This window comes from Patagioenas fasciata, chromosome 33 (genome assembly GCF_037038585.1).
Source record: "Patagioenas fasciata isolate bPatFas1 chromosome 33, bPatFas1.hap1, whole genome shotgun sequence".
In the NCBI taxonomy this organism is placed as follows: domain Eukaryota; kingdom Metazoa; phylum Chordata; class Aves; order Columbiformes; family Columbidae; genus Patagioenas; species Patagioenas fasciata.
The window spans coordinates 992,119-1,006,360 of NC_092552.1; the positions used below are offsets into that span (position 1 = coordinate 992,119).

The 14,242-nt window shown below is 66.1% G+C and overlaps 1 protein-coding gene across 6 annotated transcripts in view; it reads right to left on the reverse strand.

The window, feature by feature from the left end:
• RYR1 (ryanodine receptor 1) overlaps positions 1 to 14,242 on the reverse strand; it is a 196,143-nt gene that overhangs the window by 150,335 nt on the left and 31,566 nt on the right. For all 6 annotated transcript variants that reach the window (XM_071800800.1, XM_071800799.1, XM_071800798.1 and 3 more), the window contains 6 exons: positions 13,755 to 13,873; positions 13,537 to 13,670; positions 10,040 to 10,281; positions 6,889 to 7,081; positions 2,970 to 3,192; positions 824 to 928 (listed from right to left, as the gene is read on the reverse strand). In XM_071800800.1, the coding sequence (XP_071656901.1) occupies positions 824 to 928; positions 2,970 to 3,192; positions 6,889 to 7,081; positions 10,040 to 10,281; positions 13,537 to 13,670; positions 13,755 to 13,873 (1,016 nt within the window). The remainder of the gene's footprint in view (positions 1 to 823; positions 929 to 2,969; positions 3,193 to 6,888; positions 7,082 to 10,039; positions 10,282 to 13,536; positions 13,671 to 13,754; positions 13,874 to 14,242) is intronic.

A 14,242-nucleotide genomic window follows, 5' to 3' on the forward strand; every position in this document is an offset into this window, starting at 1 on the left:
GGGTCTGGGGGTGCTCTGTGGGTCTGGGGGTGCTCTGGGGGGTCTAAGGGGGCTCTGTGAGTCTGGGGGTGCTCTGTGGGTCTGGGGGTGCTCTGGGGGGTCTGGGGGTGCTCTGTGGGTCTGGGGGTGCTCTGGGGGTCTGGGGGTGCTCTGGGGGTGCTCTGTGGGTCTGGGGGTGCTCTGGGGGGTCTGGGCGTGCTCTGTGGGTCTGGGGGTGCTGTGGGGGTCTGGGGGTGCTCTGTGGGTCTGGGGGTGCTCTGTGAGTCTGGGGGTGCTGTGGGGGGTCTGGGGGTGCTCTGGGGGTGCTCTGTGGGTCTGGGGGTGCTCTGTGGGTCTGGGGGTGCACTCACGGGCCCGTAGGTCCAGCCCTGCTCGATGCGGGTCTGCGCCCACAGCTCGTGGGGTGCTCTGGGGGGTCTGGGGGTGCTGTGGGGGGTTTGGGGGTGCTCTGTGGGTCTGGGGGTGCTCTGGGGGTGCTCTGTGGGTCTGGGGGTGCTCTGTGGGTCTGGGGTGCACTCACGGGCCCGTACGTCCAGCCCTGCTCGATGCGGGTCTGCGCCCACAGCTCGTGGGGTGCTCTGGGGGGTCTGGGGGTGCTGTGGGGGGTTTGGGGGTGCTCTGTGGGTCTGGGGGTGCTCTGGGGGTGCTCTGTGGGTCTGGGGGTGCTCTGTGGGTCTGGGGTGCACTCACGGGCCCGTACGTCCAGCCCTGCTCGATGCGGGTCTGTGCCCACAACTCGTGGGGTGCTCTGGGGGTGCTCTGTGGGTCTGGGGGTGCTGTGGGGTGCTGTGGGGGGTTTGGGGGTGCTGTGGGGTGCACTCACGGGCCCGTAGGTCCACCCCTGCTCGATGCGGGTCTGCGCCCACAGCTCGTGGATGTTCTCCGCCAGCTTCTCGCGGATGCGCTCCAGGTGGGGGGGCAGCACGATCTGGGGGGGGGGGGGAACACGGGGTGAGACCCCAAGCACCCCCAAACCAGCCCCCCAAATAATCCCAAACCAGCCCCCAAACAACCCCAAAACCTGAAATCCCTGAATCTCCACCCCAACCCCAAATCTCCACCCCAACCCCCTGAACCCCCAAATCTCCCCCCCAACCCCCCCAAATCTCCATCCCAGACCCCCTGAACCCCCAAATCTCCCCCCCAACCCCCCCAAATCTCCATATCCCAAACCCTTTGAACCCCCAAATCTCCCCCCCAACCCCCCCAAATCTCCATATCCCAAACCCTTTGAACCCCCAAATCTCCCCCCCAAACCCCCCCAAATCTCCACCCCAACCCCCCCAAATCTCCATCCCAGACCCCCTGAACCACCAAATCTCCCCCCCAACCCCCCCAAATCTCCATCCCAGACCCCTTAAACCCCCAAATCACCCCCCCAAACCCCCCCAAATCTCCCCCCCAACCCCCCCCAAATCTCCCCCCCAAACCCCCCCAAATCTCCATCCCAGCCCCCAAATCTCCCCCCCAACCCCCCAAATCTCCATCCCAGACCCCCCGAACCCCCAAATCTCCCCCCCAACCCCCCCAAATCTCCCCCTAACCCCCCCAAATCTCCATCCCAACCCCCCAAATCTCCCCCCAACCCCCCCAAATCTCCCTCCCCAACCCCCCCAAATCTCCCCCCTAACCCCCCCAAATCTCCCCCCCAACGCCCCCAACCCCCCAAATCTCCCCCCTAACCCCCCCAAATCTCCCCCCCCAACCCCCCCAAATCTCCACCCCAACCCCCCCAAATCTCCATATCCCAAACCCTTTGAACCCCCAAATCTCCCCCCCAAACCCCCCCAAATCTCCACCCCAACCCCCCCAAATCTCCATCCCAGACCCCCTGAACCCCCAAATCTCCCCCCCAACCCCCCCAAATCCCCATCCCAACCCCCCCAAACCCCCAAATCTCCACCCCAAACCCCTGAACCCCCAAATCTCCCCCCAACCCCCCCAAATCTCCATATCCCAAACCCTTTGAACCCCCAAATCTCCCCCCCAACCCCCCCAAATCTCCATATCCCAAACCCTTTGAACCCCCAAATCTCCCCCCCAACCCCCCCAAATCTCCATATCCCAGACCCTTTGAACCCCCAAATCTCCCCCCTAACCCCCCCAAATCTCCATCCCAACCCCCCCAAATCTCCATATCCCAAACCCCTTGAACCCCCAAATCTCCCCCGCAAACCCCCCCAAATCTCCCCCCCAACCCCCCCAAATCTCCCCCCCAACCCCCCCAAATCTCCATATCCCAAACCCTTTGAACCCCCAAATCTCCCCCCCAACCCCCCCAAATCTCCATATCCCAAACCCTTTGAACCCCCAAATCTCCCCCCCAATCCCCCAAATCTCCATCCCAACCCCCCCAAATCTCCATATCCCAAACCCTTTGAACCCCCAAATCTCCCCCCAACCCCCCCAAATCTCCATCCCAGACCCCTTGAACCCCCAAATCTCCCCCCCAACCCCCCCAAATCTCCACCCCAACCCCCCCAAATCTCTCCCCCAACCCCCCCCAAATCTCCCCCCCAACCCCCCCAAATCTCCACCCCAACCCCCCCAAATCTCTCCCCCAACTCCCCCAAATCTCCCCCTAACCCCCCCCAAATCTCCACCCCAACCCCCCAAATCTCCCCCCTAACCCCCCCCAAATCTCCACCCCAACTCCCCCAAACCCCAACCCCCCAAATCTCTCCCCCAACCCCCCCAAATCTCCATCCCAGACCCCCTGTACCCCCAAATCTCCCCCCCAACCCCCCCAAATCTCCATATCCCAAACCCTTTGAACCCCCAAATCTCCACCCCAACTCCCCCAAACCCCAACCCCCCAAATCTCCCCCCTAACCCCCCCAAATCTCCCCCCAACCCCCCCAAATCTCCCCCCCGACCCCCCCAAATCTCCATCCCAACCCCACCAAATCCCAACCCCAACCCCCCCAAATCTCCCCCCGACCCCCCCCAATCTCCCGCCCCCCCCCCACCTGCACGGTGTCCACGGGGCAGGGGGTGAGCGCCGTGTGCGGCAGCGCGCGCGGCGGCCCCAGGAGGCTGCGGGCGCCGGGGGGGGCCCGCTCCCCCCTGTAGGCTTTGATGGGCTCCAGGCGCAGGCGCTCCCGGGGCAGCAGCGCCTCGGCGCACGGCGAGTACCCGGGGGGGGGCACGAACCGGAACTCCCCGTGGCGCCCCCCCAGCAGGAAACGGAGCCTGGGGGGATGGGGGACAGTTGGGGGTGATTTGGGGGGAGTTGGGGGGGTTTGGGGGGGATTTGGGGGGGTTAAGGGGGGAGTCTGGGGGGAGTCTGGGGGGTCTGGGGTCACCAACTGGAACTCCCCATGGTGCCCCCCCAGCAGGAAACGGAGCCTGGGGGGGATGGGGGACAGTTGGGGGGGGATTTGGGGGGAGTTTGGAGGGGTCTGGGGAACAGTTGGGGGGGGTCTGGGGGGAATTTCGGGGGGAGTCTGGGGGGGATTTGGGGGGTAATGGGGGGGGTTTGGGGGGAGTTTGGGGGGGTCTGGGGGCGATTTAGGGGGAGTTGGGGGGGTCTGGGGGGGATTTGAGGGGGAATCGGGGACAGTTTGGGGGGGTCTGGAGGGGATTTGGGGGGAGATCTGGGGGGAGTTGGGGGAGAGTTGGGGGGGGTTATGGGGGGAGTCTGGGGGGGGTCTGGGGTCACCAACTGGAACTCCCCGTGGCGCCCCCCCAGCAGGAAACGGAGCCTGGGGGGGATGGGGGACAGTTGGGGGGGTCTGGAGGGGATTTGGGGGGAGTTGGGGGGGGTCTGGGGGGGATTTGGGGGGTAATGGGGGGGGATTTGGGGGGGTTATGGGGGGAGTCTGGGGGGGGTCTGGGGTCACCAACTGGAACTCCCCGTGGTGCCCCCCCAGCAGGAAACGGAGCCTGGGGGGATGGGGGACAGTTGGGGGGGTCTGGGGGACAGTTGGGGGGGGTCTGAAGGGGATTTGGGGGGAGTTGGGGGGGGATTTGGGGGGGTTATGGGGGGAGTCTGGGGGGGGTCTGGGGTCACCAACTGGAACTCCCCGTGGCGCCCCCCCAGCAGGAAACGGAGACTGGGGGAGAGTGGGGGACAGTTGGGGGGGGTCTGAAGGGGATTTGGGGGGAGTTTGGGGGGGTCTGGGGGTCACCAACTGGAACTCCCCGTGGTGCCCCCCCAGCAGGAAACGGAGACTGGGGGGGAATGGGGGACAGTTGGGGGGGTCTGGGGGACAGTTTGGGGGGGTCTGGGAGGAGTTTGGGGGGGTCTGGGGACGATTTAGGGGGAGTTGGGGGGGTCTGGGGGGAGTCTGGGGGGGATTTGAGGGGGAATCGGGGACAGTTTGGGGGGTCTGGGGGGGATTTGGGGGGAGTTTGGGGGGAGTTGGGGGGTCTGGGGGAACTTGGGAGGGATCTGGGGAGACCTGGGGGGGATTTGGGGGGAGTTGGGCGGTCTGGGGGTCACAAACTGGAACTCCCCGTGGTGCCCCCCCAGCAGAAAATGGAGCCTGGGGGGGATGGGGGACAGTTGGGGGGGGTCTGGGGGGATTTGGGGGGAGTTGGGGGGTCTGGGGGTCACCAACCGGAACTCCCCATGGTGCCCCCCCAGCAGGAAACAGAGCCTGGGGGGAATGGGGGACAGTTGGGGGGGGTCTGGGGGACAGTTGGGGGGGGTCTGAAGGGGAGTTGGGGGGGGTCTGGGGGGGATTTGGGGGGTAATGGGGGGGGTAATGGGGGGGGTTTGGGGGGTTCTGGGAGGAGTTTGGGGGGGTCTGGGGGCGATTTAGGGGGAGTTGGGGGGGTCTGGGGGGAGTCTGGGGGGGATTTGAGGGGGAATCGGGGACAGTTTGGGGGGTCTGGAGGGGATTTGGGGGGAGTTTGGGGGGAGTTGGGGGGTCTGGGGGAACTTGGGGGGGATCTGGGGAGACCTGGGGGGGATTTGGGGGGAGTTGGGGGGTCTGGGGGTCACCAACTGGAACTCCCCGTGGTGCCCCCCCAGCAGAAAATGGAGCCTGGGGGGGATGGGGGACAGTTGGGGGGGGTCTGAAGGGGATTTGGGGGGAGTTGGGGGGGTCTGGGGGGGGTCTGGGGTCACCAACTGGAACTCCCCGTGGTGCCCCCCCAGCAGGAAACGGAGCCTGGGGGGGATGGGGGACAGTTGGGGGGGGTCTGAAGGGGATTTGGGGGGAGTTGGGGGGGTCTGGGGGGGGTCTGGGGGGGGTCTGGGGTCACCAACTGGAACTCCCCGTGGTGCCCCCCCAGCAAGAAACGGAGACTGGGGGGGAATGGGGGACAGTTGGGGGGGTCTGGGGGACAGTTGGGGGGGGTCTGGAGGGGATTTGGGGGGGGTCTGGAGGGGATTTGGGGGGGGTCTGGGGGGGATTTGGAGGAGAGTTGGGGGGAGTCTGGGGGAAGTCTGGGGGGGGTCTGGGGGGAAGTTGGGGGGGGCAATTTGGGGGGAACTCAGGGGGATCTGGGGGGGTGTCTGACACAGGACCCCCCCCAGGTGACCCCCAGGACCCCCCCAGGTGACACAGGACCCCCCCCAGGTGACCCCCAGGACCCCCCCTCACCGGACCCCCACCAAGAAGCTGGAGATGGGCGAGTAGAGCGTGTCCAGGTTGAATGGCCCCAGCACCCCAAGGGACCCCCAGGTGACCCCCAGGACCCCCCAGGTGACACAGGACCCCCCAGGTGACCCCCAGGACCCCCCCAGGTGACACAGGACCCCCCAGGTGACCCCCAGGACCCCTCAGATGGTGAAACCAGAACCCCCCTCACTGGACCCCCACCAAGAAGCTGGAGATGGGTGAGTAGAGCGTGTCCAGGTTGAATGGCCCCAGCACCCCAGGGGACCCCCAGGTGACCCCCAGGACCCCCCAGGTGACACAGGACCCCCCAGGTGACCCCCAGGACCCCCCAGATGGTGACTCCAGGACCCCCCTCACCGGACCCCCACCAAGAAGCTGGAGATGGGCGAGTAGAGCGTGTCCAGGTTGAATGGCCCCAGCACCCCAGGGGACCCCCAGGTGACCCCCAGGACCCCCCAGGTGACCCCCAGGACCCCCCCAGGTGACCCCAGGACCCCCCCAGGTGACACAGGACCCTCCAGGTGACCCCAGGACCCCCCCAGGTGACACAAGACCCCCCAGGTGACCCCCAGGACCCCTCAGATGGTGACCCCAGGACCCCCCTCACCGGACCCCCACTAAGAAGCTGGAGATGGGCGAGTAGAGCGTGTCCAGGTTGAATGGCCCCAGCACTCCAGGGGACCCCCAGGTGACCCCCAGGACCCCCCAGGTGACCCCCAGGACCCCCCAGGTGACACAGGACCCCCCAGGTGACCCCCAGGACCCCTCAGATGGTGACCCCAGGACCCCCCTCACCAGACCCCCACCAAGAAGCTGGAGATGGGTGAGTAGAGCGTGCCCAGGTTGAATGGCCCCAGCACCCCGGGAGACCCCCAGGTGACCCCCAGGACCCCCCCAGGTGACACAGGACCCCCCAGGTGACCCCCAGGACCCCTCAGATGGTGACCCCAGGACCCCCCTCACCGGACCCCCACCAAGAAGCTGGAGATGGGTGAGTAAAGCGTGTCCAGGTTGAATGGCCCCAGCACCCCAGGGGACCCCCAGGTGACCCCCAGGACCCCCCAGGTGACACAGGACCCCCCAAGTGACCCCCAGGACCCCCCCAGGTGACACAGGACCCCCCCCAGGTGACACAGGACCCCTCAGATGGTGACCCCAGGACCCCCCTCACCAGACCCCCACCAAGAAGCTGGAGATGGGCGCGTAGAGCGTGTCCAGGTTGAATGGCCCCAGCACCCCAGGGGACCCCCAGGTGACCCCCAGGACCCCCCAGGTGACACAGGACCCCTCAGATGGTGACCCCAGGACCCCCCCTCACCGGACCCCCGCCGAGAAGCTGGCGACGGGCGAGAAGAGCGTGTCCAGGTTGAATCGCTCCAGCACCCCCTGCACGGGGGCCCCGTTGAGGCGGAAGGAGGCGCTGGGCACCCCCAGGTCCAGGCAGCAGCTCACCACGTCCCCCGCTGCCAGCGCGCGCCGGGGGGCGGAGCCGACGGGCCGGGCCACGCCCCCTGCGGGGACACCCGGGGGACGTCGTGGGGATGTGGACACGATGGGGTGTGGGGCTTCGTGGGGGACGTGGGGCGTGATGGGGACATCGTGGGGATGTGGGGCATCATGGGGACATGGGGCATCATAGGGATGCGGGGTGTCATGGGGGACATGGACATCATGGGGAGATGGGACATCATGGGGGACATGGGACATCATGGGGAGATGGGACATCATGGGGAGATGGGACATCATGGGGAGATGGACACAACAGGGACATGTGGCATCATGGGGACATGGACACGATGGGGGACATGGGGCATCATGGGGGACATGGACACGATGGGGACATGGGCCACAATGGGGACATCGTGGGGACGTGGGGCATCGTGGGGACATGGACACGATGGGGGACACGGGGCATCGTGGGGGACATGGACACGATGGGGACATGGGGCACAATGGGGACATCGTGGGGACGTGGGGCATCGTGGGGACATGGACACAATGGGGACATGGGGCATCATAGCGATGCGGGGTGTCATGGGGGACATGGACATCATGGGGAGATGGGACATCATGGGGAGATGGGACATCATGGGGAGATGGGACATCATGGGGAGATGGACACAACAGGGACATGTGGCATCATGGGGACATGGACACGATGGGGGACATGGGGCATCATGGGGACATGGACACGATGGAGGACATGGGGCATCATGGGGGACATGGACACGATGGGGACATGGGGCAAAATGGGGACATTGTGGGGACGTGGGGCATCATGGGGGACATGGACACGATGGGGACATGGGGCGTGATGGGGACATCGTGGGGATGTGGGGCATCATGGGGACATGGACACGATGGGGACATGGGGCGTGATGGGGACATCGTGGGGACGTGGGGCATCATGGGGACATGGACACGATGGGGACATAGGGCATCATAGGGATGCGAGGTGTCATGGGGGACATGGACATCATGGGGAGATGGGACATCATGGGGGACATGGGACATCATGGGGGACATGGGACATCATGGGGAGATGGACACAACAGGGACATGTGGCATCATGGGGACATGGACACGATGGGGGACATGGGGCATCATGGGGGACATGGACACGATGGGGACATGGGCCACAATGGGGACATCATGGGGACGTGGGGCATCGTGGGGACATGGACACGATGGGGGACACGGGGCATCGTGGGGGACATGGACACGATGGGGGACATGGGGCATCATGGGGACATGGACACGATGGGGGACACGGGGCATCATGGGGGACATGGACACAATGGGGACATGGGGCATGATGGGGACATCGTGGGGACGTGGGGCATCATGGGGACATGGACACGATGGGGACATGGGGCATGATGGGGACATCGTGGGGACGTGGGGCATCATGGGGACATGGACACGATGGGGACATGGGGCATCATAGGGATGCGAGGTGTCATGGGGGACATGGACATCATGGGGAGATGGGACATCATGGGGAGATGGGACATCATGGGGAGATGGACACAACAGGGACATGTGGCATCATGGGGACATGGACACGATGGGGGACATGGGGCATCATGGGGACATGGACACGATGGAGGACACGGGGCATCATGGGGGACATGGACACGATGGGGACATGGGGCACAATGGGGACATTGTGGGGACGTGGGGCATCATGGGGGACATGGACACGATGGGGACATGGGGCGTGATGGGGACATCGTGGGGACGTGGGGCATCATGGGGACATGGACACGATGGGGACATGGGGCATCATAGGGATGCGAGGTGTCATGGGGGACATGGACATCATGGGGAGATGGGACATCATGGGGAGATGGGACATCATGGGGAGATGGACACAACAGGGACATGTGGCATCATGGGGACATGGACACGATGGGGGACATGGGGCATCATGGGGACATGGACACGATGGAGGACACGGGGCATCATGGGGGACATGGACACGATGGGGACATGGGGCACAATGGGGACATTGTGGGGACACGGGGCATCGTGGGGACATGGACATGGTGGGGGACACAGGGCATCATGTGGGACATGGACACAATGGGGGACATGGGACATCATGAGGAGATGGACACAACAGGGACATGGACACGATGGGGGACATGGGGCATCATGGGGACATGGACACAACGGGGGGCATGGGACATCATGGGGGACATGATGGGGGACATGGGACACGATAAGGGACCTGGGACATCATGGGGAGGTCACAGGGGGCATGGGACATTATGGGGGACATGGACACAATGGGGGGCATGGGACATCATGGGGGACATGATGGGGGACATGGGACACGATAAGGGACCTGGGACATCATGGGGAGGTCACAGGGGGCATGGGACATTATGGGGGACATGGACACAATGGGGGGCATGGGACATCATAGGGGACATGATGGGGGACACAGGACACAACGAGGGACCTGGGGCATCATGGGGAGGTCACGAGGGGACATGGGACATCATGGGGGACATGGACACAACGGGGGGCATGGGACATCATAGGGGACATGGGACGTGACATGGGACCTGGGACATCATGGGGAGGTCATGAGGGGACATGGGACATCATGGGGGACATGGACACAACGGGGGGCATGGGACATGGGACATCATGGGGGACATGGACACAACGGGGGGCATGGGACATCATAGGGGACATGGGACATGACAAGGGACCTGGGACATCATGGGGAGGTCACGAGGGGACATGGGACATCATGGGGGACATGGACACAACGGGGGGCATGGGACATGGGACATCATGGGGGACACGGGACACGACGAGGGGCTGGTGACATCATGAGGGGGTCACAGGGGGACCAAGAGGGATAGGGGTACCACGGTGACCCCCCGGTGCCACAGTGACCCCCAGATGCCACGGTGACCTCCCCCAGGTGCCACAGCGCCCCCTGGTGGCCGTACCAGTCCAGAGGTGCAGGCCGTCGAAGGCGAAGGAGTTGAGGTCGTCGCCGGCGCCGTTGCCCCCCCAGCCCTCGCCCCCCCCCGGGTAGGGGCTGTACCCCCCCAGCGCGGCCCAGCCCACGCGCAGGTGGGTGGCCTGGGGGGTGACAAAGGGCTCGGCCACCTCCACCGCCACCTCGAAGTACCAGCGCCCGTACTGCGTGGAGCCGGGGTGCGTGCCCACGAAGATGTTGGGGCGCACGCTGGGGGGGGGGGCGACGGGGAGGGGTCAGGGATTGGGGGACCCCCCAGAGCTCCACAAGAACACCCAGAGCCCCTCAAGACTCTCCGAGATCCCCCAGAGCCCCCCAAGACCTCCAGAGCTCCCTGAGATCCCCCAGAGCTCCCCAAGACCTCCAGAGCTCCCTGAGATCCCCCAGAGCTCCCCAAGACCTCCAGAGCTCCCTGAGATCTCCCAGAGCTCCCCGAGATCCCCCAGAGCTCCCCAAGACCTCCAGAGCCCCCCGAGATCCCCCAGAGCCCCCCAAGACCTCCAGAGCTCCCTGAGATCCCCCAGAGCTCCCCAAGACCTCCAGAGCTCCCTGAGATCTCCCAGAGCTCCCCGAGATCCCCCAGAGCCCCCCAAGACCTCCAGAGCTCCCTGAGATCTCCCAGAGCTCCCTGAGATCCCCCAGAGCCCCCCAAGATCCCCCAGAGCTCCCTGAGATCTCCCAGAGCTCCCTGAGATCCCCCAGAGCCCCCCAAGATCCCCCAGAGCTCCCTGAGATCTCCCAGAGCTCCCCAAGATCCCCCAGAGCCCCCCAAGACCTCCAGAGCTCCCTGAGATCCCCCAGAGCTCCCCAAGACCTCCAGAGCTCCCTGAGATCTCCCAGAGCTCCCCAAGATCCCCCAGAGCCCCCCAAGACCTCCAGAGCTCCCTGAGATCCCCCAGAGCTCCCCAAGACCTCCAGAGCTCCCTGAGATCTCCCAGAGCTCCCCAAGATCCCCCAGAGCCCCCCAAGACCTCCACAGCTCCCCAAGACCTCCAGAGCTCCCTGAGATCCCCCAGAGCCCCCCAAGACCTCCTGAGATCCCCCAGAGCCCCCTGAGATCTCCCTGAGATCCCCCAGGACCCCTATGAGCAGCAGGCCCCCTTGGTCCCCCTATCACCCCAATCCCCCAGGAACCCGATGAGACCCCAGACCCCCCAGGACCCCTGTGACCCCCCCAGCCCACCTGGTGACGTAGTTGCCCAGCCCGGTCTGCAGCAGCAGGTCCCCCAGGTCCCCCATCACCCCAATCCCCCAGCACCCCTATGAGACCCCAGACCCCCTATGAGACCCCAGACCCCCTATGAGACCCCAGACCCCCCAGGACCCCCGGGACCCCCCCAGGACCCCCCAGCCCACCTGGTGACGTAGTTGCCCAGCCCGGTCTGCAGCAGCAGGTCCCCTTGGTCCCCCCATCACCCCAATCCCCCAGGACCCCTATGAGACCCCAGACCCCCCAAGACCCCTGGGACCCCCCAGGACCCCCGGGACCCCCCCAGGACCCCCCCAGCCCACCTGGTGACGTAGTTGCCCAGCCCAGTCTGCAGCAGCAGGTCCCCTTGGTCCCCCCATCACCCCAATCCCCCAGGACCCCTATGAGACCCCAGACCCCCTATGAGACCCCAGGACCCCCAAGACCCCCCCAGGACCCCCCCAGCCCACCTGGTGACGTAGTTGCCCAGCCCGGTCTGCAGCAGCAGGTCCCCCAGGTCCCCCCATCACCCCAATCCCCCAGACCCCCTATGAGACCCCAGACCCCCTATGAGACCCCAGACCCCCCAGGACCCCCGGGACCCCCCCAGGACCCCCCAGGCCACCTGGTGACGTAGTTGCCCAGCCCAGTCTGCAGCAGCAGGTCCCCCAGGTCCCCCCATCACCCCAATCCCCCAGGACCCCTATGAGACCCCAGACCCTCCAGGACCCCTGTGACCCCCCAGGACCCCCAGGACCCCCCCAGGACCCCCCAGGCCACCTGGTGATGTAGTTGCCCAGCCCGGTCTGCAGCAGCAGGTCCCCCAGGTCCCCCCATCACCCCAATCCCCCAGCACCCCTATGAGACCCCAGACCCCCTATGAGACCCCAGACCCCCCAGGACCCCCGGGACCCCCCCAGGACCCCCCAGCCCACCTGGTGACGTAGTTGCCCAGCCCGGTCTGCAGCAGCAGGTCCCCTTGGTCCCCCCATCACCCCAATCCCCCAGCACCCCTATGAGACCCCAGACCCCCTATGAGACCCCAGACCCCCCAGGACCCCCAAGACCCCCCCAGGACCCCCCCAGCCCACCTGGTGACGTAGTTGCCCAGCCCAGTCTGCAGCAGCAGGTCCCCTTGGTCCCCCCATCACCCCAATCCCCCAGGACCCCTATGAGACCCCAGACCCCCTATGAGACCCCAGACCCCCCAAGACCCCCGGGACCCCCCCAGGACCCCCCAGCCCACCTGGTGACGTAGTTGCCCAGCCCGGTCTGCAGCAGCAGGTCCCCTTGGTCCCCCCATCACCCCAATCCCCCAGGACCCCTATGAGACCCCAGACCCCCCAGGACCCCCGGGACCCCCCCAGGACCCCCCAGCCCACCTGGTGACATAGTTGACCAGCCCGGTCTGCAGCAGCAGGTCCCCTTGGTCCCCCCATCACCCCAATCCCCCAGCACCCCTATGAGACCCCAGACCCCCCAAGACCCCCAAGACCCCCCCAGGACCCCCCCAGCCCACCTGGTGACGTAGTTGCCCAGCCCAGTCTGCAGCAGCAGGTCCCCTTGGTCCCCCCATCACCCCAATCCCCCAGGACCCCTATGAGACCCCAGACCCCCTATGAGACCCCAGACCCCCCAAGACCCCCGGGACCCCCCCAGGACCCCCCAGCCCACCTGGTGACGTAGTTGCCCAGCCCGGTCTGCAGCAGCAGGTCCCCTTGGTCCCCCCATCACCCCAATCCCCCAGGACCCCTATGAGACCCCAGACCCCCCAGGACCCCCGGGACCCCCCCAGGACCCCCCAGCCCACCTGGTGACATAGTTGACCAGCCCGGTCTGCAGCAGCAGGTCCCCTTGGTCCCCCCATCACCCCAATCCCCCAGCACCCCTATGAGACCCCAGACCCCCCAGGACCCCCGGGACCCCCCCAGGACCCCCCAGCCCACCTGGTGACATAGTTGCCCAGCCCGGTCTGCAGCAGCAGGTCCCCTTGGTCCCCCCATCACCCCAATCCCCCAGGACCCCTATGAGACCCCAGACCCCTATGAGACCCCAGACCCCCCAAGACCCCCGGGACCCCCCCAGGACCCCCGGGACCCCCCCAGGACCCCCCCAGCCCACCTGGTGACGTAGTTGCCCAGCCCGGTCTGCAGCAGCAGGTCCCCTTGGTCCCCCCATCACCCCAATCCCCCAGCACCCCTATGAGACCCCAGACCCCCTATGAGACCCCAGACCCCCCAGGACCCCCGGGACCCCCCCAGGACCCCCCAGCCCACCTGGTGACGTAGTTGACCAGCCCGGTCTGCAGCAGCAGGTCCCTGCGGGGCAGCAGGTTCTCGGTGATGAGGTTCTGGTTGGAGCGAACGGCCACGGCGTTGCAGACGCACAGCGAGCAGAGCACGTCCAGCACCTTATGGAAGGGGACACGGGGACATGGGGACACATCCGGGAGTGTCCCCGTGTCCCCCCCCAATCCTCACAGCCCCCTCCCCACCTTGTGGTTGCGGCCGTGCTTGTCTAGGAGGGAGATGATGGACTTGATGTGGTTCTCCTGGATGATGTTCAGCACCTCGGGGCTCTCGATCAACACGCAGTAAAGGACCTCCAGGATGCCTGGAGGGGGCGCCTCGCATCAGGGGGGCTGCCCCATAGCTGGGGGGCTGCCCCATAGCAGGGGGTGCCCCACAGCCGGGACTCCGCCCCATAGGAGGGTGCTCAGCTCCATGGGAGGGTCGTTGGCCTCTCATTAGGGACACCTGATCCTCATTAGGGACACCTGATCCTCATTAGGGACCCCACCCCATAGCACAGACCCCGCCCCATAGGAGGGTGCTCAGCTCCATAGGAGGGTCATGGACCCCTCATTAGGGACACCTGATCCTCATCACAGACCCCGCCCCATAGGAGGGTCCTCAGCCCCATAGGAGGGACCCCAGCCCCACATCATGGACCCCATCCCACAGAAGGGTCCTTGGCCCCGTG